The sequence below is a fragment of the Electrona antarctica genome (genome assembly GCF_951216825.1).
Source record: "Electrona antarctica genome assembly, chromosome: 1".
NCBI lineage: Eukaryota > Metazoa > Chordata > Actinopteri > Myctophiformes > Myctophidae > Electrona > Electrona antarctica.
The window spans coordinates 58,726,846-58,751,239 of NC_136806.1; the positions used below are offsets into that span (position 1 = coordinate 58,726,846).

Sequence of the window (24,394 nt, forward strand, 5' to 3'; positions counted from 1 at the left end):
GAATAAATAAAAAAATGAAATTAATTAAATTAATGAATCGGTCTGTCTTTACAGATAAACAAGCCCAAAGTAACAGTTTGAACAGATCTACAAGCTCACAATATTATAAAGGTATTTAAGTTAGATGTGACTTGCCTAAGCCTGCAGTGCAGACACCCTGTTACATGTATTTTTCAGAATAGACAAAATTATAATCTTTCAATACAGAATGAGATCGACATTGGTAATATTGGTTATCGGCCATAACAGCAATTAATTATATCGGATATCGATATCGGCCAAACTGTCTCATCGGCACATCCCTATAATTAACTGATCACTTTCACTGATTCAGCCACATTCCTTTAGTCCTAAACCCCCAAATAATGATGTTATAGCCATTTTAAGCTCCTGGCAGCCATATTGGACGCCATCTTGAAAATGTATATTTTCCTATATTTTCAGTATATTCTTAAGCATGCCTAGAGGTACCAGAACCAATTGGAAAAACCTTTTCTATCATTTTTGGGGGGTGTATTACTATTTTTTTTTTCATATTGATCCATGCAATTTTCGCCTAGTGTTATAAAATAAAATGCATGATAGCACTCATAAAGCTACCACGGGTGCAATGCTATCACATATTTTCTAACTCTAGACATGTATACCTTCACAAAAATCACTATGAGCCTTATTCAGCCAGATGGTACAGACCAACCCCCCTGGCTCACGGACTATGATGCTCTTGTAACATTTGCCTGGCCGTGGATGCGGCAACGGTTTGAACAGGCTGACTGGGGTAGTCTAGTGCCGGGGTTCTCAACCCGTGTGTCGCGACCCCTCGGGGGTCGCCAAATTATCCTGGGGGGGTCCCCAAATTATATATTAAAAAAAAAAAAAAAAAACATTTTACTTTTTTTTTGCAACTGAATGGAAATGAAGAGTTAGTATATAGTACACATGTAGTACATGCATACACCTTCCCTAATGATTATATCTGGTTTCAGTATGGTACGGTATGGTGTATTGTCTCTATTATTAAGGTTATTGTAGCAGTCAATTTATATTGGGGGTCGGGGGGGGGGGGGGGGGGGGGGGGGGGGGGGGGGCGGGGCGGGGGTCCCGAGACATTGCCAAAGCATTTCCAGGGGGTCCCCGGCCAAAACGTTGAGAACCCCTGGTCTAGTGAATGTTCCTGATGATGCTAATAGCCACACAATGTCTCTCTCTCATGTATTTCCTGGAGGGGGAAGCTCCCCTCTGTGCATGTGCATCATAGTTACTTTACACCACTATATGCAGTGCCAGTGCCTGCATAATGCCATGCTATAGCAACTGCGGAGCCATGAGGCCCATGAGGGCAGGAGCCTATCTCCTGTTTCTGTATGTGAGGCAATTTACAGCGTACACCCCCTGGACATGATGTACAAGTACTACTAAGTACACCCCCTGGTCATGACGCTATAGTATGTCGCAGGGATTTACCCCCAATCCAACTCTTGATGCCGAGTGCCAAGCAGGGAGGCACTGGGTCCCATTTTTCAGAGTCTTTGGTATAGGACCCGGCCGGGGATCGAACCCCCAACCTTCCAGTCGCAGGGCAGACACTCTAACGGTTAGAGTTAATCAAATAATCTGGTTAGTCTAACCAGATTATTTTGGTTAGAGTCTAACCAGATTATTTTGGTTAGAGTCTAACCAGATTATTTTGGTTAGAGTCTAACCAGATTATTTTGGTTAGAGTCTAACCAGATTATTTGGGTTAGAGTCTAACCAGATTATTTTGGGTTGCTATTTGATAGTTGATATGTAGTATACAATCATTCATCTATATATTTTCCTGAACTTGAAAAAGTAATTCAGACATGAAATGATTATATAGGCTTGATTTATTCTGCATGTCCAGAAAGTTGGCCTATGTGCCTTAGAGTTGATTTTAAGAACTACAGCCTATACTGATTTATTGTATTATGCTCTTCCATCCATAACTTATGCAACGTTTTTAATTGAATGTTTATCTTATAAGTGCATAATTCATTGATTAAATCATTACCATATTTAGGCTAATGTAACCATGCACACACTCTCTCTCTCTCTCTCTCTCTCTCTCACACGCGCACACGCACACACACACACACACACACACACACACACACACACACACACATGCAACACACACACACACACACACACACACACACACACAAACACACACATGCAACACAGAACACACACACACACACACACACACACACACACACACACACACACACACACACACACACACACACACACACACACACACAATAGCAAAGAATAGATTTTTTTCCATGACGCAATATCTCTTTTCATAAAAAAGGAAGAGGGAAAAAAACCTCAGAACTCCCCCTCTTCTAGAGTACTTTTACATGGGGTAAGAGAACGCTACGTGACTGGAGTACAGATATGCGCAGGGCCAGGGACTATAGCCTATAGCCTACTTGAAGTCCACCAGGCAGAGCCTATGGTAAGCATATGGCGCAGTATCGGCCTGTATGTAGGCCTAATGTGTCGCGGATGGGCTGGTATGTAGGCCTACATGATGGCTGCAGAAAAACATTTTCTAAAATAGGGCCTATATATTGTACTGTTATAAATGCAAAAGAGGGGAACGTTTTTAAACATCCAGTCTCCATTAAAAGAAAACTTACCAAAACACTCAAACATGCAGGCATGCAACAGATAGGCCTACATGTGTCTTAATTTGCTCATTTGGTAGGCGGTGATTGACAACAGCACGTTGTGGTGAGATACTGTAAGCTATAAATATTGTTTTCAGGCGGTGCGTCGCAGTCAGTCCATGGCTCAACGGACAATGGGAGTTTGGTGTGCGTGTGTAGAATGCAGTGCAGTGCAACGGCCCCGGTCGTTGCCAAAAGGTCTTTGGGGATTAAGAAAAAGAGCACTTTCCATCCCACCCCCAGTTTTGCTCCCTCGAGCATTCATTCACTATGATGCGCGTCTAGTTGAGAGGAGGTTCTCCAATGCCCGTCTCCCACTGCGTGCGTAAAACTTTCTAATGAAATCCCCAATAACTTTGTGACCAACTTAGAATTCGTTCCTGCAGGGGTACAGCGGGTTTCAAGATATTCATCGACGTTTTCATTGCAAGAAAACTTCAGGTATGTCCGTTTTCTTTTTTTATATAATTGACAATACTTTAGAATAGCCTAGAGTTAACCACCGACATTGTTGTGACATTAAACTTTCAACATTGTTTGTTGAAAGTTTGACTGAAAAAGACAGAATGCATATATGTGTAGCTTAACAATTTTGCAGATGCCACCATGCATGTGCCACTTTAATTCGAAGGGGACGGTAGATGTGATTGGTTTAACAAGTACCTTTCCCTCTGTGAAGATTCATGGAGCCCAATGCTACGGAGGGAGGGGCTGCCAATGAAGAGGCACCCGTTAAACCTCATCCACACTCATCATCCATCAGCGTAAGTCCACCTCTAAAGGATGAAACTGAAAACACATACAGTTTCCTATATGTCGATAATAATGTAGAAACAATATTAGTCTTAGTTTGTATGTAGCTTATTAGGGAAATAAGTAAATTATAAATGGCAATAGTTTAACACATAATGCAATGGATTCATTCATTCATTGACACTTTATACATGATTCCAACAGCATACAAAACAGTTGCAGAAGAGCAGTTCGGACAGTTTAAGCCTTTTTATTCAGATTTATATAGACTACAAATAATGACTTACGTTTGGATCGTGCATGCAATCTTCCTCAGAGCACAAAAATACATATCTTTTATATCTGAATACTTTAAAAGCTAAAGACATCCTTATACAACTGAAGACACGACTTCACACACACACATATATAGGAACTGAAATTGCGGTGACATTATGAAGCACCCCATGGTTCCTTGGGGATGTGTGGACGCTGAGAGTCTAGTGTGTAACATCTGGCTGTCAAAGTGATGTGACCCCCCATCTCTGCATGTCTGCAGCTGCTTCTCGGAGCAGGAGGGTCCAATCAGAGAGGATCATCTCTCCCAAAGAGGGCCAAGAAAGGTCCCCAGCAGGGTTATAATTTGATGAAAAGGAGGACGGGACTAGACAGTGCAATATTCATGAACATGCAGTGCGATTCGGTGAAAATACTTGCCGTTGTAGTTTAGAAAAGAAAAACTTGATAGAATTCTTGGCAACGTTTGTGCCACATTTTTTCACCAAATTGGCTGTCGTTGTATGAAAGAAATTGGATTGAGTAAAAAAAAAAAAAAACTGAAAGAAATAGTGATCGAGAATGTCCCGCGGCAGGAACTTTTTTTCAGAGTTTTTCCCATTTCTTGTGTCTCCCTCTCAGCGGCATCCAAGTGAAAAAAGACATGGCATGGAAGAGGAGCAGGAGACACTGGCTGAACATCGGCCCCTGGAACAGGAGGACCTGAACTTTGAAAAATGGAAGCGCAAGCCTGTACCCCAGAGGACACTGTACCAGCAAATAGGTGGCATTAAGCAGTACCTGTGGAATGCAGAGACCCACGAATTCATGGGGCGCACCGGAAAGAGCTGGAGTAAGTTGATGTGTGTGTGTGTGTGTGTGTGTGTGCGTGCGTGCGTGCGTGCGTGCGTGCGTGCGTGCGTGCGTGCGCGCGCGTGCGCGTGTATGTGCGTGCAATCCGTGCATGTGTATGTGTGCAAGGTGGGGGGGGGGGGGGGGGGGGTACTTTCTACATAAGGAAATCTGAAAGTCAGAAACAAATACATTTATATTATACTTTCAGCTACACTGATGTACAGTATTAATCATTGTTCGTGCATGTTTGTTTCTGTCATACAGTTGAGTGTATTTCAGCTGTAATCAGCAGTTGGCAGGCAGTCTCCATGTGATCGAGAACGAACATGGTGTCTTGATGGCTTATTGTTCTTAAGGGGGATTGAAATGGCTCCCCAGTCCACAGACTCACTGTGTGTGCTGTGTGTGTATGTGTGTGTGTGTGTGTCCTCAAGCTCAATGTTTACATAGGTGCGTGGACAAGTCAGAACCGTCCCGACAAAAACAGACTGCCTGGGGACGTAGCCCCAGTGGGAGAGCACTGTTCAGGGCCTTGCACTGGCCAGGAATCACATTCCTCATACATCTTAGCCTGCTCTCTACTGCCTCTTTCCCAAAGCCTCAGCAACCCCATAGCTGACCTTAGCATGCTTGCAGACCCTCAGTTGCAGTCAAACACGTAAGAGATGCTCCAGTGTTTTTTGAGTGGTGTAAACCACTCCTACAACTGGCTTTGTTAGTCTGTGCAGAAACAATGAGCATGGTTGCTACGGTCACCCAGTTCACCCGGGTGTGATTTCATTACGTCAGACATTATTGAGTGGTGTAAACCACTCCTACAACTGGCTTTGTTAGTCTGTCTGTGCAGAAAAAATGAGCATGGTTGCTACGGTCACCCAGTTCACCCGGGTGTGATTTCATTACGTCAGACATTACGTCAGATCAGAGCTGATCAGGCTATATAAGACCTTACACCACTCAGTTCACACAGGTGTGATTTTTCTTCTTTCTTAGGGCTCCACTCCATGTTAAAGAAACGTTCTTGGCAGAGGTGGATGCCTAGAGGGATTTGTTGAGTCACTGATGATGGAGCAGCCTTTTAGTATTCTAGGCTAGTGGCTGTGTGACGCTGTTCGAGCTCCCACCCCCCCATGTCCACTCACTGTACAACGCGGTGGACAATCAAAACCCAACAGCACATAGAGCATAGAGAAAACACCCCAGGCATCACCTAATGGCGTAAAGCTGGGATGTGCACCAAGGAAGAAGAGTCAGGCCAGTTGAAGACTCATTTCAGAAGCATAACCGCTGTGCGTTGCACACTTGTGAAGACGTGGGGCCCATGTGTCTGTCGAAAAGAAAAGGCCATGAGTTGAAGTCTGTGATGTGTATCCTGTGAGAGGAGTGCGTAAGAGGGGACACAATACCAGAGTGGGGTGATTGGGGCTCCTTGGAGCTGGCTGGGCCTCTATGACTGCAAAAGACCTTCACTACGATGGCAACCGGAGGTTCACTGTGTTCCTGAGTGAAAGGACAGCTGAGAGAATTCTCACTGAGCTTAAACAGAAAGGCCTTTGTCGCTCCGGGGAACGCAAGGCTGGCTGCAACCAGTCCCCTGTGAAATTGCCCTGCACAGCAAAAGCCATTTAATTTGGGGCACGTATGGTTTGATTGGTTGCTAATGGACTGTTAATTGAACAAATGGGAAACAACGCTAGTTCTTAGGGTTTACTATATATGCAGGTTTCCTCACGTGAGATGATTGCAGTGGGTTTTGATTTTAAAACACATATGATGACTGAAGTGATTTTCATTTCCAGACAAAGAGAGAGACAGCACTTTTGTATGACTAAACAAATTAGTGGAAGGACAGTGGCTTGAGTCCAGATAGGACACACAGGATTGGACACGCGTTAACATCATTCACTGTTTCTCTCCCCTTACCTCTCAGGTCTCATCCTCCTCTTCTACGCTGCACTTTATATATTTCTGGCGGCCATGTTTGGAGGCTGTATGTTTTGCCTTATGTGGTCCATTAGTCCCTACCATCCAACATACAATGACAGAGTGATGCCACCAGGTAAATACAACCTCCTCCACTGCCACCACTCCTACCTCTCAAGTTCCTCCTCCTGCGTTCTATTGCCCCTGTCCAGTGTTGGCACAGTTGACTGTCTGTGGGTCTCCGTTGGCAGGTATGACGATGGCCCCACCTCATGAAGGCCATGAAATCGCCTTCAACGCCTCTAACCGCAAGACCTGGAAGAAATATGCAAAGATATTGGACGAATACCTGAAACGTGAGTCAGACACTTGATATAATACAGTTGGTATATAGAGGTGACAGAATTTAGTGGTGGGAGAAGACAACTGTGTTGGACGGAAAGCAATGAGGTTGTTGGGTGTGTTGAAATCATCTAGTGGGTACACAGTGGGTTAATCCTCTTGCCCCCACCTCCACTACCTTTGTCCCTTATTCCAACTGATTCTTGCACGGCATTCTGGGAAGGGAAGCTTCTTTGTGGTTAGAGCACAGCCATTGAATGCTTCTTTTTATTTTTTCTCCACACCCCGCTTTTGTCAGGACTGCCTTAATCAGAGGCCTGGCCCTGGCAGGGCATTGCGGCTGCGTGGCTTATTTATGCCCTCTCTCTCTTTCTCCTACCCCAACCACCCCCTCCCCCCCACCCCACACACACAAACTGTTCACCACTTTCAGCATATAATGACGCTGTTCAGGAGCACAAGAATATCCCCTGTGGACAGGAGAGGTACTCCATGCAGGATGACTTGGAGGACAGTGCAGAGCGAAAAGCATGTCAGTTCAAGAGGTCCTGGCTGGGTGACTGTTCAGGTCTCCAGGACCACAACTATGGCTTTTCTCAGGGAAAGCCATGCATCCTCCTACGAATGAACAGAGTAAGCCAAGTGCAATTACTTGTATTAGTAGGCCACGTCGCGTGTCCTGGTAAGGCTGTGCTGTTACAGAATGAATTAATACACATAACACAAGCATCATGGAGTAGCCAGTACACAGAATAACCCTGGGTTTTCCCATTTGTACACTTTCAGGATTTTCACATTGTCAGTGACCTCTTGTGGCCATTTTTGGGATCGAGAGACTAAACAGTGATGGCATAAACAATCATATCCAGCTTGAACATAAAACATAAAACCACACACCTTGAGATGACAATCATATTTGATTTCTCTTCTTGTAGATTCTTGGGTACCTACCTGGTCAAGGCAAGCCAATAAATGTGACTTGCGGAGTTAAGGTACAGTAAGAGTCAGCATTCATTCCACAATAAACTGGGAATAAAACTATCTATGAAAGTGTCATGATGATACTTTTCTACTGTAAAGTCTAATTTATACTTTGTCATACGACTTCGCAGTCATACAGTTAAAATATGAATTAGGCTTGAGTCAAGAGAATGTGACTTTTCATTCTTTCAGAAAGGGCCACCGGAAGCCCTGGGAGAACTCCAGTTCTTTCCTAAAAGCATTTTTGACATGAAGTTCTTTCCATATTATGGGAAGCTAAGGCATGTAAGTAAAGGGTTTCATACCTTCAACGCAAACTGCTGTGCGAATTCACGTCATTGTTCATGATATGTGTTATTGTTGAGATAATGGCTCTTCATGTCTTGACCCAAACCTCCCATGTCTCACCTGTTCCTATAGGTCAACTACTCATCACCGGTTGTGGCCGTGCGCTTTTCAGGACTACAGTATGACACTCAAATCCAAATACAGTGCAAGCTCAATGGCAAGGGCATTATCAATGATAATCCCAATGACCGCTACCAGGGCAGTGCTACCTTCACCTTGAATGTAGGAGCATAGGTCGAGATGAGCACATCAAGTGGGATGCTCCCATGGCAACATTAGATGAGAAAAAATCTATGACAACTCTCAAGTTGAACCGTTATTTGACATACATTACATAGGGTTCCCTCTCGCTCCTTTTCATTCATATGTCAATGTGCCTTCAGCTAGAAAAGCAGATTCCTCGAGAATGTCACGGGAGAGACGTCATCGTCCCACACTTTGTACATGTAGCTGCCTTTGCAACCTGAGAATGTTGCTGGAGTATGCGTTCATTGGCACACGTGCGCACACGCACGCACGCACGCATACACACACACACACACACTCTCACGCGCACTCACACACACACACACACACACACTTCATTGAAACAGTGTTGCTGAGCACCATACATGTAGAGAATGAATTCCCATTGAATACCTGACATTTTGTAATGATTAGCACATTAATATAATTAAATTCACAATATAGAAGGCACTGCCCAATAGTTAGTTCTTCTAGATATGCAAAGTAACTTAAAAACATTAATAGACAATGACAAATACTGTTTATATAAGGATAGGATATGGTTGTGTGACACACACTTGGTGTGACATCAAAGTGTGTACTAATTTCTTTTGCATACTTTTCAAACATGTATATTTTATGGTTTCCAAGATTATCATGAAAACAGGACTTATACTGTACTTACACAGTAAAACAATAATAAATGTCTGCAAATACAGTATTACCTTTTTGTTGAGTAGGTCAGTATTATATTACATTTATGAAATAAGCACTATGAGTCATTTCTTGCCTTCTCTTTTGTAAAAACATCTGGCTGCTTTTGAAAATATACTACAACAGGTGACTGTGATCAATAAAAGGAAGAGATACTGTGAACTAGTTTGTCTTTGTGAAACCTTTATCTGTTATGTGGAAGTAACACATTGGTCATATAATTAATCCTATCCACACTGAATACTAACCTTGTTCCTGCCTTTATTCTTATTATAGTTCTTTAATAAATAGGCTACAGTGTTCTGATAAGTACAATTTCCTTCCCATGTGACTTATGGTGTATCTTTATAATATTAGGCCAGTTCATAGTCTATGACAGCCCATGTTATGTAGGTGATAATTAAGAATCCCTACACACTCACACCCACACACAAATTAACCTTTCACAGTGGTTATCAAGAACTATATGAAGAACGTATCCAATCAAATTGAATGTACATGGCATTAAAAGTCCTTTGACTGAGTATTTCATAGACAAGATTAACAGTATGTGAATCTATTGTTGCTGAACACCTTTGTGGAATGCCAATAATAGTAAGCACAAGTCATGCCACTGTCATAAAAATCACGTTACTGTTCAAAGTCAAGAACCACAGAATAATTCACAATGTAGTGTACTTGCGTACCGAATGGTGGCTTACTCTGAAGTGTAATTCTGTCACAAGACATATGACCTTGTCTTTTGCAGCACTGCAATAAAACAAAGCTGTAGCAAAACAAAGTCAGAGAAAAGTGATACAAAACAAGAAAGCTTTATTTAATGTATTCCCCACATACTATGTTCAACAAGCTTATACCAGATTCTTCATCAGATGGAGATGAGCTTCATGATGAGCAACTGAAAAGTGCAACAAAAAGGCTATCTAGCGGGAGAGTGAATGTGTGATCACATGTACTAGTGTGGAACCAGGGTTGAATCAAAACTAAAGCCATGACTAATAAACAGCTAGATATTAGATTTTATAACTTTCATATAACTGCATAATGGCAATCCATGTTATTAATGGAACTGTACTAAAGCATGGTAGCTTAGGCCAGATCATGTGGTGTGTTGGTGTATGTTGGGCCAAGTCAATTGCTCGACCAGAACCATGATCTAACTGCAAAAACCTCATTTGCTGCCCTCTGGCTAATGTGTTGTGTATTTGTCATTCATTTGAAAGAACAGGGCCAGGTTGAAACGGGTGAGGACACAACCACAATACAATTACAAAATGTTAACCAATATTAATGTCATTTACTTGAGAGAAATGTACATTTAAGGGCAAAGGTAGCGCAACCACAACTAAGAACACATCCCATCTCCCATTCCCTGAGAGGGGACTTTGCAACAGTGAAAGAAATAAATTACACAAAAATTACCTTTACAAAAAAAAGATGTTTGCGATGCTGGTTAGTTGTCTTGAAAGTTAGTGTCCTTCCACTGAGCTACCTTTATGTGAGCATGTGCAAAAGATACATCACTCCGATATGAATACTGGATGAGTGTGAATTAATTAAAAGGAATGTTGTATCAAGAAAACAATGGCCAACAACAATGGGTTTGCATAATAATGTTATGATAAGGTTTCTATTAGCTTGCTCATACATTCATGGCGTTATATGAAATAACAAGTAATCAAAAAAACAACATAATTCATCCTATACAAGAGTCATTTACATAGATATATTGTACAGCACATTAAACAAGTGAGAATAAACAGCCTCTTGGGGAAGCCTTTCCGAGAGGACGTGGATGGCTAACAGAGGCCATCAATAACATGCAAACGATGCAATATCAATCGGTTTTGGTAATTGAGTCAGTCATTGGTGTCAAAACAGCGATGGTTGGTGACAGAAATCACTGTTGAGTGGCGGTTGAAGTTAATTACAAAAAGGGACAAGATAGGAGAAGATATTAGCGGAAAATCACTGCGGGTAAGTGGAAAGGAGGAATTTGGGATGCCAGGGAAGCGACAGGAAAAGGGTGGAAGGCTGCCTCCATAGGAAGAGTTTTCTTTCCGTGTGTGTTTAAGCGGTGACTGTGAGAGTTGCGCGGGTGAGAGGCAGAAGCAGCTGTGAGTTGGATTATACAGAATGGTAGCCAGTGCGACTCTTCCTCCGACCAATCAGGTAAGAGATAAGCACAAGGATGATTAGGAAGCTGAGTGCCACGCCCACAGCGATGGGCACCAGAAAGCTCAAATCAGAGTCCAGGAAGCATTCCTCAGCTGACAGAGAAAAGGGGGACACAGAAATAAGCGGGTTAGAGATTTAGTTGGCCAGAAATGCCGGTGAAAAGACGGGGATCGAGTGATTTAACGACAGAGGGGAATCAGCAAAATGTCACTTCAGAACCTGCACATCTGCAATGAGCACAGTATCAGTATACATTTGGTTGAACAAAGCCAAACTCAGATCAGCAATCCATTCAATCCTTCAATCCATTGTGGGGAAAATGAGTCATGCAATATTCCCAGAGATAAAAGTAGTCACTTAAATTAATAATACTGCTGTAATAAAACAAAATTAGTCCCGTGTCTGGGGTAGAATTAGGAGTGTAGACAACAAAGCGACTATATGGAAAGTTGGAAACGTCAATACACACAGGAGACTGATCAGACAGAGCTTCGCAATTATGCGCAGGCAGCAAATCAAACTCGTATTGATCAATGAACAGACTCCCCTCAGTCTCATGAACATCTGAGAATACATTGGAAGTTATTTTCAAACGTTTTGTGCCCCAGACAGTATCACAAGGCAAACCTGTATTGATTGCCACTTCCCCAAAGTTTGAACATTTTTGTGAAAAAAATTGAGAATACTAAAATTAGAACTGTCCCTGTAACGACATGCCCAAAATAGGGACACCAGGTTGAAATTGGTTTATATAAACATAGCACAAAAATCATAGGTGGTCTGCCAGACCTCCAGGTCATTAAAGGGCCGTTCCACTAATCACATCTGAGGGACAGGCCTTCATTTTCCCATATACCTGCTGACCCGAGTCACTCCGTTTCATGGAGTTTTCCCAGAGTGGAGGAGGAACGGCCCAGAACCTCCTGGGCTCTGACATCCCAATAGGATCCCCACTCTAACAGACCTCTCTGTTGCGGTGGATCCTATGAGTCGACAGAGCCTCCCCTGGTACCCCATGCATCCCCAGATACCTGGGTATGTCTGTGCCATGTTTATATTTACCTGTATGCATGTCATACATAGAATTTGCCGTTGTATTGGTAAACAAGTGTGCATAAAGTTCTGAAACAGTCAATTAAAAATAATTAAGGTTTTGTAGTTTTATAAATTGTAATAATAATGATGTGTGGTTGTCAAAATCCCAAGCCTCTTCTGCACACCGTTTGGGAACCACATAATTAGAAAGACTCATAGCCAGTGGCTAGGTTTCTCTTTCTTCCAATGAAATAGGCAACAAGAACAGCTACAATAAGAACAAGAAGGCACACTCCAACTGCTATTGGAACAATGAAGCTCTCCGGATCAGCCTGGCAATCCACAGCTAGACAAGAATGAAGAGAACAGATAAGTGAATGAATGCATCACTGGCTGGACAGCAGAAAAAGAAACTCATACGATGGACAGTAATAGGATTAAAGTAGTAAGGGGGCAGAATAGAATAGAATTAAATGCAACAAAGAAAGGGCAGAACAAACAATTAAAGAATTAAACAACAATCAAATAAACATTTACTCCAGTAAAGGACCAACACACTTTTATTTTCATAATATTAAAATGGTCCATTCCGACATTTTTCCAATCCCATTTTATTACAGCTTAAAAAGCCTACGAAAATGCAAATCAGCATTCTTTTATAGCAACTGAACACAAGTGATTTTTAAGAGGATGGACTTGCAGCACACGTTCCCTTTGCTGAATGTAAATAAGAATATTGAAAACTGATGAGGGGAAATCAAAGTATGAACTGTACAGTATTATTGAGAATGAGGAAAGCATCACTATGTAAGGCACAAAGCCATCATAATAATAATTATCTTTGAGAGCATGAGCTGATAGATCTATCCACATTGGTGCTGCAGAGCCATCTTATAAAGAATCAAGGCAAAACAATTTTATATAAAAGCTGGAACTTACACAAGTCCACAAGCAAATCTGATCACAAGCAAAAATGGAGTTCACATTCAACATATATCTATCGTCCATACACACATTTGAACATCTTAGGAAATGGATAGATTGATTTGATCACAAGCATCTTGAAACGGAAAGATCAGTCTCGTGTCCGATGTTGAGTTCCTAGCCTCACTCCAGTGCAGCCTCTGCTTTAGATACCCGATAGCTTGTAGCTTAATAAGCCTAAAAACTACAGATTTGGAGCTAGGCTAGCACACCGTTCTAGAAAGAAAAGCAAAAATACACAAAGCAACTACCATATCACGATCGACCGACAAACGCACGCACGCACGCACGCACACACACACACACACACGCACACACACACACAGTGGACAACAACGCTCCCGGACACTCCCATTGATACAACTTGCACAGGTTGAATTCACTTCCACTGTTCTACCTGCAAACCTTCATTACTTAGGAGGTGACTGAATGATCGGTTATCCACTGGTATGTCACTGCAGCATAGATTCGAAATATGCCAAACTTAAAGAGCGCCTTAGTGCATTTATATATGAAACTCCTCTTCCATTGTGCAGAAAGTTAACAACTCATTAGGGAAAGTTAGCGAAATGTGTGGCAAATTTGCAAAACAAATGCTTACCACTAGCTTTCTTCACAAATGTGTTCACGAAGGTGACTGCTGCTGAAAGTTGGGGTACAGTACCATTCACAACCTATATACGGCAACTTTTCCAAATTTCATTATGCTTTATGTAGCATGTGACATGTCAAACTAGGGGGTTTTCATGATTCAGAATCCATTGCAAGCATTAGTTTTGCACAAAAAAAAAACCTTCGGATAAAAACGGCCATAGCGGTCATCACAAATGTGATGAGGTCAGCACATTTGGGCTATGGCCGAATTTAGCCCAAGGATTGGGTTTCGTGCAAAACTAATGCTTGCAATGGATTCATAATCATGAAAACCCCCTAGTTTACGTCACATGTGATATAAAGCATAATGAAATTTGCATTATTGCCTTATATAGATTGTACCGCAGCTGTCAAAGTTTCCCTAGGGAGTTGGGTTGGAACAAATTGATAGGTGATAGTAGACTCTGAAACATTTGCGAAGAAAGCTAGTGTTAAGCATTTTGTCTGCAGATTTGCCACACTTCGCGAACTTTCCCACCTATCCCTTTTCTAAACCTAATGCCAACATGGATTCACAAAGGTTAACAGACCGATGTCTATTTTCTGGTCCATGACTCGTGAGCACTCTCTAATTAGGCTTTTCAAATGTAGGATTCATGATCCCACGAAATGAGTCGGACCTTTTAGGCAAACTCTAATTGCACATTTTGAAAACGATTGCAGCCATTTCAACTATTGTGTCATCAAGACAGTGTCATTCCAAGGTTTTCACCTGCTCTACAGGGGAAATATACATGGAAGTATTTCCTTCGGAAAAATACTACGAATTTGCAAATTCTACACGCGAAAAAAAACTCGAAAAAATATGTATGAAAACTGAAAAGGGACTGCAAAGCTGTAGTTCTCAAAGTTTTGGGTGAATGTACAAATCACTAATTGACAACTTTTTGATTTGTGGGGAAATGCTATATGCCAATGTATGGCACTTTTAGAATGAAACAAAAACTACAAAAGAAAGGTGGGAACAAAAAAAATGTGTACAAATAATAAATAAGGACAAAAAAAAAGGAATGTCTATGGGAACTGGGAAGATGCAAGCACACGATCTGTAGCACAGCCCAAAGTTTTTACTGGGCACTGAAGTGCAGTGCCTTTTGTAGAAGACACCTGGAATCTCACCTATGTAGAGAGCATATATACATTCTAGGACCATCTAACCAGGAATAGTCCAAATATCCTGAGATAATGATTACTGAGGGAGATCTTTCTGATTCATTGGAGTTTCTGTCATCGTGGCCTATGCTACTGTGTGTCAAAATTAAGGGCTGGGGCAGATATTGTGCTTGCTCGTAAAACAATAAAAAATAAAACGGGGGGGAAAGAAAACAGAAAACAATGAAAAAATTAACACACGTCAGAGGTAGACAAGCTTGGTCCTTGAGAATTGTTATCAAAATTCAGTTCAGTCTTTGTAATTGTGTTTTGGCTTCTTAGTTAACCCATTTAGAACTGGTGCTACCTATACGTTGTTTTACCTTTAATCCATTTTTGGCGGGAACCCCTTTTGGTGTTTTAACTAAGCATTATGTTATACTCTGCTATTGAAAAATAGCAGCTCTACAATGCGGCACAAATCTTTGAATATATATTCTTCCAGAGCGAACGTTTTTTTTCAGGTTTCAGGTTAATACCGGCTGCGACCTCTGTGTCACATACACCTCTGTGGCTCATATAGCAACATATTTTATTTTTTTTGGAGGTTTTCAGTAAACCTTAGGTTAGGTTTTAGGAGGCGTTTTTAAGAATCGGCCTCAGGTCTAAATGGGTTGATTTAGTAGAAAACGCTTTTCATTTAAAAATGTAATCTCTTTGTCTCACCTTTCTGTGATTTAACACTGTATCTTACCATGTGACCTATTGTTAAATTAACTACATGGCCAAGATCAAATAATTCCGCTAGTCTTAGCTCACCAACTTCTATATCAGTGTACTTTCGTTACAAGTTACCAATTAAACAATTGCACTTCCACCCCCAAGGACCAGGTTTGGAAACCCCTTACAAAGAATGGATCAAAGTGTGGATTTAAAGGGTCTGATATCCAACATAGGTCTTTTTCCGACCAATCACGTAAGCAATCACAACAATGAGAATCAAGCCAGCCAGAGCAGCGCCAACAATGATTGGGATTAAGATGCTGGTGTCATCCATTGAACATTCATGGGCTGCAGACAGAGAGAGAATAGATCAACAAGGGGGGAAAATGTTGTTATGTGATCAGTTAATACACTCAAGAGGAATCAAAACACTGCAGCAGCACACCAGGATCACAGACGGTTACGCCAGGGCTCCACCGGGCACGTCAGCGTTGCGTCACCGGCAGGGAATGTTCCCGTTTTAATCAATGAAGGGTGGCTCCACTGCCTGCGTTGCGTTGCGTGACTGCTTTAAAATTGCCCCGGTTCGTTTTTTGACGCATGCACGCGTCCGGTGGAACCCCGGTGTTATCGTTGTATTGCCATACTGGGTTTTTGTGATGTTCTACAGTTTAGGCAAAATCGTCTGTTTGCATTCATGTGCTTAAATAGTGACTCTGAGATCAAACAATTGAAGTCGACGAGGGGGAATATTTTCGGATTATTATTTTCTAACAGAGCAAGACATTTCACCATGACAAGCAGTAACTACAAGAACCTAAAGCTCTCAACGTGTCCTTGTGACTCAAAATTCTGTTATCCCATTTCAGTCCAATAACATTTGCTGTACTAAGAATAGAACTCTATTTTCCTACCCATGCATGCCACCATCTTGTTAAAACCACTAAAGCCCTACGTATATGCTCAATTGTACGACAAATATAGCATTAAGCTCACAACATGTTGCATAATGCCGCGTTGTGAGTTTGCCATTTTATTCATTTAATATATATATCAACCCTTGTTGGCAGCAACATGCCCACAAGAGACGACAGGGTCAGTATAGGGGTTTTCTGAGCCTCTTGTGGGAGGATCACATTCCACTCAGTGGATGGATAGTGACAATTCAGCAGGAAAAGTGTTGTGCAAGATATACTGTATCAAAGAGTAGCCTACCTGTGCTGAAAACACCCTGGCTGACCGCAAAGGGTTGGACTCGCAGGTCAAACGTGTAAAGGGTGAGCGAGTCGGTGATGTTGAAGCTCTGCCGCTTGTTGCACATGTAGGAACTGCCGACAGCGGCCTGCCACAGACTCAGGTTGCTGTTTGCTCCAGAAAACACTCCTGGAAAGGAACGCACAAGTATGTCAACTCACGACTCTGAAGGGACTTCAGCCATTCAGTGCTGTGCCTCATTGACAGGGCCAAGCGTGAGGTTACTACTTACCACCAGTGACATTCAGAGCATGTAGGTGGAATTTGTTTGTCTCCTGTTAAACAATAGAAACAAATGACACTTCAGTGACGTAAATAGGTTTTCAATGTAATGAGTCCCGGGATGCAGGGATGGTCTTTTAGACGAGTCCCCGCCGGGACATTTTACGAGTCCCACTTCAACGACGTTAGGAGTCATATTTTGCCATTTTTACAATTTGCAGCATTTAACTCCCATTTCATATAGTTATAATGTGGTTATATCTCACACACACACACACACACACACACACACACACACACACACACACACACACACACACACACACACACACACACACACACACACACACACACACACACACACACACACACACACACACACACACACACACACACACACACACACACACACACACACACACACACACACACACACACACACACACACACACACACACACACACACACACACACACACACACCCCCCCCCTTAGGGAAACTTGTTTGAGGTTCAGCTCAAGGGACTTACATTGGTGAAAGTAAACATGAGGGTAATGGTGTCTGAGGTCAGCACCAGGTCACTGGTGTTTTGCCCACAGATTCCACTTGCAACGGTCCCATTGGGATCCAGGTTCATCTCTAGGGGTTTCTGAGTAGGGAAGACGGAACAACAACTCAACAAGGACGATCACTGAATGCTACAGCTTCTCTAGGAAAGAGGCTTTAGTTTAAACACTACTGTATGTGTATATACTTTGTTGACCAGTGTACCCCAGGGGGTCTATTCTTAGCCCCTCTATTTTCCCCTCCACATCAAATCGCTTCAACACGATATGCTGTGAGCTTGTCCCACGTTTGCCGAATGTTCACCTATTATGATGTGCCCAGAATATGGGACACCAGGGTTCATGTGTTAAAACGCGTCTACTGTTTGCACACATACCTGCTCTCCCTGCTTGAAACTGAGCCGCAAGCCAAAGTTAGCCAACAGACAGGCTGTGCTGTTCTCATCGGGCCTGATGACATAATTCCCTGTGACAGGTGGGGGCATGGTAGGGGTTGGGGTGGTGGTGGGCACGGTAGTAGGGGTGGTGGTGGCAGGTGCTGCTGTGGTGACATTGCCCGGTGCTTCTGTGGTGGCATTGCCCGCAGAGGTGGTGGGAGCGACGGTGGTGGGAGCGACGGTGGTGATCGGAGCGACGGTGGTGGTCGGAGCGACGGTGGTGATCGGAGCGACGGTGGTGGTCGGAGCGACGGTGGTGATCGGAGCGACGGTGGTGATCGGAGCAACGGTGGTGGCCGGAGCAGCTGTGGTGGGATCAGCGGTGGCATCGGCAGCACATGGGGTAGCTGTACAGACAATAGAATGATCAGTGGTGAGTACTGCAGAGATAAATGTGGCATGGAGCATGGGGATCAGGTAGGAATCTGCGCCTAGTACTTACTATTCTCACTCTTACTCCCATCACTCACAAACGCCTGTATGAGCACGTTCCACAGTGTCTGCCAGACAGCATCGCCTGGGAGGCTCCCAGGCGATGCAAGTTGTGCTCCCAGTGGGAGCACAACTTGACTTTTGCAGGAGTAGCAGGTGTCCATGCCCACATCAATAATGGGCTTATTTACCGTCACAGAAACCGTCTCTGGAAGATACAACAACAAAAAATGGATCGGCGTCATTATACAGACTAAAGCAATACACTATTTGTTTAACATCACAATCTCATAAAAGGTTTTCAAAGTCACCATTTGATATGGAATTAGGAAAGAAGCTCCGGTCACTGAGGTTATATTCAAAGGTGATGGCATCTGCCTGGTATGTTTTGTCACTGTTGTTGGAGAATGTCACAGTCCAGGTGTGTCCTGTTGGAAAATTCAGCTTCAGAGTGGAGATTGTGTTCTCACAAACACTGCCATCTGTTGTCACTTTGTCAGGAAGTTCAAAGACGACTGTTTCAGTCTGAAAAGCAACAAGAGAATGAATTACCTTATTTAACAAAATGACTGCAATTCCACAGTAATAGTTACTAGCCAATAGCTTGCCAACTCTATTAGGCTTAACCAAACACTGCTTGTACCTGTAGTGAGTGACAAGTAAACGAAAACAAGTTAAGTGACTTAAAATGTCTATAAGGCCCGACTGCAGTCACATCAAGTGAAATCCGATTCAAATCCGATCTGTGCGTTCAGACTGATTTTAACAACTCAACCCAAAGCCACCCTGCGTTGACATACTGCATCTGCTTCAACAACAATCTCAGATAGGACAGTGTGTAGCCATTCTCTACCATTCCACGAGAAATGTCCTCATAAACGTCCTTGTTTCTGTACATTTCGAGAAGTTGTGTTTGTACGGAGGCATCCCCCAATGACAAGAGCGCCAAAGTGTGACGTAATTTCACATCCTACCCGGTTTGCATTTACCCCCCCCCCCCCCCCCCCCCCCCCCCCCCATCAGAATCCAATAACATTTTTATATTGCGTCAAATAAGAACCGTGTTACTGTTGTAACTATACAGAGACACACTCCCAACAATATCGCAGAGACAGTTTATTTATTTTTGGACAACAATAGTTATATGAGACGATTTAAAAATGAAACTTCTGCGACCCTGGACCAGGGGATGAGCGAGTGACGCCAGGACTTTGGTACAGATTTCACCGTCTGTCCGGCGTCCGCTGTAGTGCCGACATTATGAAGTGACATTATTCCTATAAAACAAACGTGTGTTGCACTATTGTTCTCTCTTTTCTGTCCCCTCGCTTGTTTTCTTTCTTTTGCTCTAGTTTGGTTGTTTCTCCCCCTCTCTTGTTTGTTTACTTAAATGAAAATACTCGCACTCTGTAATGACAGTAGCACTCGGGTCGCGCTGCAAGTGACGTTTTGGATAGTTTGATATGCGACTTGGGTCACTTCATCTGGTCGTTGCATTCAGACTGAGGCAGATCTCCTCAGATCGGATTTAAATCAGATTTGAAACCACCGCATTCACATGCAGAAATTCAGTCGGAATGAATTCATTCCAGTCATCAGAATAAAAATGCTCATGTAAACACAGTACACCTCAATTGGAATAGAATATCCCATTCCGAATGAGTTGCGCTATTTTACCCAATAAAAAAAGACAAATACACCAGTTTCTTTTCCCCATAATAAAATGCACTATTTACAAAACCATCGGCGAATTACAGTGCCATTGCCAATTGCAGTGTATGGGTGAAACATGGAACCGTGTCCCAGTCCACCTGGGTGGGGGAATTGGTGTGAGTTGTTGTGAACACATGCACACTTTCCCAGTAGTCCACAAGCCTCCACCGCATCGTTGAGTTTACCTACCAGGAATTGTCTGTGTGTCGGTCTGTCGGGCAAATTCTGTGTGACGGCTGACTGACGCATGAATTAACGTGCACTCCTCGTCAATATAGTGGCACGTAATTATCAAATAGCTCTCTGTGGTGACTGACGAGTGGCGTCCAACAGTAGGTCGGACTCGTAAGAGCCACACGCAAACTCAACTAGCCAGTTGCGCTTTTAGCTTTATGTTTTCTTTAAAATGGGCTTCCATTCGACGGACCTGTGACAGTCTGGGCGCGTTCGGAAATAGCGCACAGGTTCCATGTAAACAGTTGGGTATGAATCTCTGTTCGGAAAGAATTCATTCATTCTGAATACATTTTGTGCATGTAACTGAGGCCATTGTGACTCAAGTCACATTTGAAAAAAAGAAATCGGATTCCATGTGACCTTGTTTAAGCAAATCGGATTCCTATCTTGAAGTGACACAGATCTGATTCAGGCTAGATTTGGCTGCCAGTGTAAATCAGGCCTGAGAGTAGCACCATTTGGGAGAGTCAAACATGGGAAGAGAATAGTATGGATTATTTATGGAGTAACATTTATACAATATAAATTGAGCCGACCTCTGCACTGGGTGTGACCTGCCACTGGGTTATCAGACATGCTAAGACAATCACAGGACAAGACTCTGAAAATCACTAACTAGAAAATGCCTTGTTGTGAAAACCTGTTTGCTTTGCGGTTACTCGTCAATTTTCTCCTTCCCATGATCACAGTATCTTCCACGAGAGATGTCTAATATTCAAGGCACACAGTGTAACAATCTGAGAACCCATTGTCAAAAAAATAAAGGAAAGACAGCACCCTCTTTTCCTTTGAACAGTCTGCCTCGAGAGACTAGTAGTGTAATAATGCTTAGATAATTTGGCATATATCAGAACACTGTGCAATCATTGTATTAACTAGGATGTTGGCCTATACCAAGTACTGTCCATAAAATGTGCACATATAATCAGCACTAGATACTGACCTTATCTCCACCTATGTCATATGTGACTGAGAAGTTCATCATCAGCTCAGCATACAGGCATAACTTGCCATCGGTGCCATTGACAGACACCACAGTAGCATGAGACCACTGGATTTCTGCAAGCAAAGCAAGACATTAGCCTGTTTATTCAGATCAAAAGTTGTTACAGATAGGGCATTTCGGTTTTGGGTTTAGTTTAGTTTATTAGCACATTGTAATATAAAACAGAAACAATACATATTCAAAGAAAACAAGTTATCGACCGTGCAAGATAAGGAAGAAGCCAGCAGGCTTATTTGGAATCCTTTCCTTAATGGCAGAGGTCATTAAATAGCATTAAAAACCTTAATGGCCTTTAAACTTTACAGTGCAGACGCTATGCAACACACACACACACACACACACACACACACACACACACACACACACACACACACGCGCTTAACATTATTATTATTACAAATAATAAATAGAGATGGTGCTTGCATTTTGGTGTTGCATGGTTGATCTCTACTTTGATATATTTGTTCTCTTTCTGTGCCCTTTTTAGACGTGGATTTTTGTCTTTGAAATGTCAACATAAACATAAAAAAGCAGAATCCTTAAAAGCTTTTCCATTTTCTTTAGTGATGTCCTGGATGCTTTAATGTTATTCATGCATTATAACACTTTATTTTAATGAACAAAGCACATGCAGACCATTTACCACATAATAACGCTAACCAATCAATGCAGTCTCAGCTCTGCCACAATTCAGCTGCATTTAGCAGAACTGTACAAGGCCTATGTCACAGATTTGACCATAGCAGGATGTTATGGGGCAAGCGCTAGCCTATTTCATGACTAACGGATTCCAGCGGAGTGAGCGGACCCTGGGTGATTGGGTGACCTCATCATCCTTGATATATACTGTGGGTATGGCTATTGGCTTCAATGAAGACATTTATTGGAATTGGTAAGTCTAGTTTAGCTGTCCATCTGTAATATGTGTGGTATTCTACAGTGCCACCAAGAGACGTTGAATATTAGGGCTTTGATATTTCAAACTTTGTTGTGCAATTAATTTAGGTCTTGTGTGGTCAATATAACAGTTCAATGGTTGATTGATAGTCACAAATGACTATCAAAACGTTTTAAAATAAAACTTTTATATGTCATAAGACCACTTCTATGGTTAATTACCTTTCTCAACACTATAGTAGGTATGATCTTTACCCACTGAAAGAAAGTTATAGGTTATATTTTACACTAGAAGGGCAAAGGTCACCTCAGACGGGTTTAATTATTTTGTGACCAACCATTGAACCAACCACCTTGTGCTTTGTCATCAAGGCAAAGGCTACTGAGTCATACACACCACACGGACAGGTGATCACGGGCTTTAATGAGCTCACAATAAACCAACGCAGTCCCAGTCACAAATGAAACGAGCTGGGGAAACAAACGCCTAAATGACAGCCGAGGTTAATAACGATATTGTGACGTGCATAGATCATATTTTTTTGTAGCTATTCAACAATTCAACGTAATTTCTAGGTCAATTACATACATCTAAGCACCCCTCGCTGCATCAAACAGGCACAGCACCACTGTGTGTTGTTTTAAAACAGGAAGTTGCGCTTGCCAGTGTCACACACACAGAAAATAGCCGATCTGCAAGTTCACACGGCGTTGCACACATAGATATATGGTGCACATGCGACGCCTTGTTAGCTTGCAGATCGGCTATTTTCGGCGCGCGACGCCGCCGTACGCTCGCCAGGCGTTTTAGCTACACATAGCGGAAAACTTAGCACAACAACAGCGCAGACTACTGCCTGCACCGCAGCCGTTATATGACCGCGTTTCTGCTGCTTTTACTCTACGACGTGGCTCAATGGGCTCATCAAACACATGCAAACAAACTGTTATGAATGACACGCCACCGACGACAGCATAGAACGCCATACATTGGACTGCTGCTAACATCGCATCGCAACTCCATTTCAGATCATAGACGGAGCCCGACAACGTACCGCGGGCCTGTGAACTGCACAGACTGTCTGTACAGTGAAACCCACACAAGTTTCATCATCACGTCACTTCTCCATTTCCATTATTAATGAGTCGTTAAATTAAACGTCTCGCGTCCCCTTCGCGCGACGAAAAATGCCCATAAACACGCATTTAAAGAACTGACAGAAGTGTCGCACCACACGCTTCTCTCAGCTCCCGGGTCGGCAACCCAAGTTGAAAACAAACAAGTCATTTCTGCCGGGACGATATTACATTACATACAGTATCTGGTGCGGCGTAGTCTAAACGCGTCAACATTGACAAATATAGCAATAACAATAATTTAGAATTAAAATAAAAAACGTTTTCATCGTTACGTACCGGTGCCGAGCGACACGAACAAAACGAGAAGTGCATAGGGAAACATAGTGGATGGTTGTTGTTTTTTTTTGTTTGAACTTCTGTCAACGCCGACGACAACAAGCAAGGAGCTTCTCAGGGACAGTCAGTCAGCTCCTCTCTGACGGTAAACGACCCGCGTCACCAGGCTCATTAGGTCTATATGACCACCAGGCTTACCAAAAGCCTGGCCTCTATTCCAAATCAACTAGCCTGATCCGCTTTAGAGCCCGCCTACTGCATCCGGTCATTTGCGCCGCTCACACACATGTGCATGTACCCACCGCTTCCGTATCCGCTTTAGACCACGGACGGATCCGCGTCTTTGCAAAGCAAATTGATCCCAGTGTGACAGGAAATGGAAGTCATATGACTACCGTCTGTTGTGGTTGTCAACTTGTCAAAGCGGCAAGAGCCTAGGCCGTGTCGCTGTTT

General features: G+C 42.8%; 2 protein-coding genes across 3 annotated transcripts; one reads left to right on the forward strand and one right to left on the reverse strand.

The window, feature by feature from the left end:
- The first annotated feature begins 2,989 nt into the window (after positions 1-2,989).
- On the forward strand, positions 2,990-9,257 carry atp1b4 (ATPase Na+/K+ transporting subunit beta 4). Its single transcript, XM_079500632.1, has 9 exons — positions 2,990-3,140; positions 3,379-3,463; positions 4,350-4,560; positions 6,493-6,621; positions 6,737-6,841; positions 7,261-7,460; positions 7,763-7,819; positions 8,001-8,093; positions 8,229-9,257. Exons 2-9 carry the CDS (start codon positions 3,383-3,385, stop codon positions 8,388-8,390), a joined length of 1,038 nt encoding a protein of 345 aa, XP_079356758.1. The 5' UTR covers positions 2,990-3,140; positions 3,379-3,382; the 3' UTR covers positions 8,391-9,257.
- A 634-nt stretch (positions 9,258-9,891) lies between these two features.
- lamp2 (lysosomal-associated membrane protein 2) lies at positions 9,892-24,113 on the reverse strand. Of its 2 annotated transcripts, none has more exons than XM_079512111.1 (9): positions 23,942-24,113; positions 21,566-21,681; positions 18,984-19,197; positions 18,683-18,880; positions 18,181-18,587; positions 17,767-17,886; positions 17,248-17,290; positions 16,977-17,144; positions 9,892-11,365 (listed from the first exon to the last, which is right to left on the reverse strand). In XM_079512111.1, the coding sequence occupies exons 1-9, from the start codon at positions 23,985-23,987 to the stop codon at positions 11,223-11,225; spliced, it is 1,455 nt and encodes a 484-aa protein (XP_079368237.1). In that variant the 5' UTR covers positions 23,988-24,113; the 3' UTR covers positions 9,892-11,222. The 2 variants fall into 2 exon arrangements, with proteins under 2 accessions (XP_079368237.1, XP_079368236.1); XM_079512110.1 differs by lacking the exon at positions 9,892-11,365 and adding an exon at positions 12,851-16,109 and having other exon boundaries at positions 23,942-24,112.
- Between the last annotated feature and the right edge of the window lie 281 nt (positions 24,114-24,394).

Excerpts from the sequence above, each read along its gene's own strand:
- atp1b4 (XM_079500632.1), top strand. The coding sequence starts at position 3,383 with ATGGAGCCCAATGCTACGGAGGGAGGGGCTGCCAATGAAGAGGCACCC. Across the intron at positions 6,622-6,736 it reads TGACAGAGTGATGCCACCAG|GTATGACGATGGCCCCACCT; the intron begins GTAAATACAACC and ends CTCCGTTGGCAG. Across the intron at positions 7,820-8,000 it reads ATGTGACTTGCGGAGTTAAG|AAAGGGCCACCGGAAGCCCT; the intron begins GTACAGTAAGAG and ends TCATTCTTTCAG.
- lamp2 (XM_079512111.1), bottom strand. The coding sequence starts at position 23,987 with ATGTTTCCCTATGCACTTCTCGTTTTGTTCGTGTCGCTCGGCACCG. Across the intron at positions 18,881-18,983 it reads TCCTAATTCCATATCAAATG|AGACGGTTTCTGTGACGGTA; the intron begins GTGACTTTGAAA and ends TGTATCTTCCAG. Across the intron at positions 11,366-16,976 it reads CCAGGGTGTTTTCAGCACAG|CTGAGGAATGCTTCCTGGAC; the intron begins GTAGGCTACTCT and ends TTTCTCTGTCAG.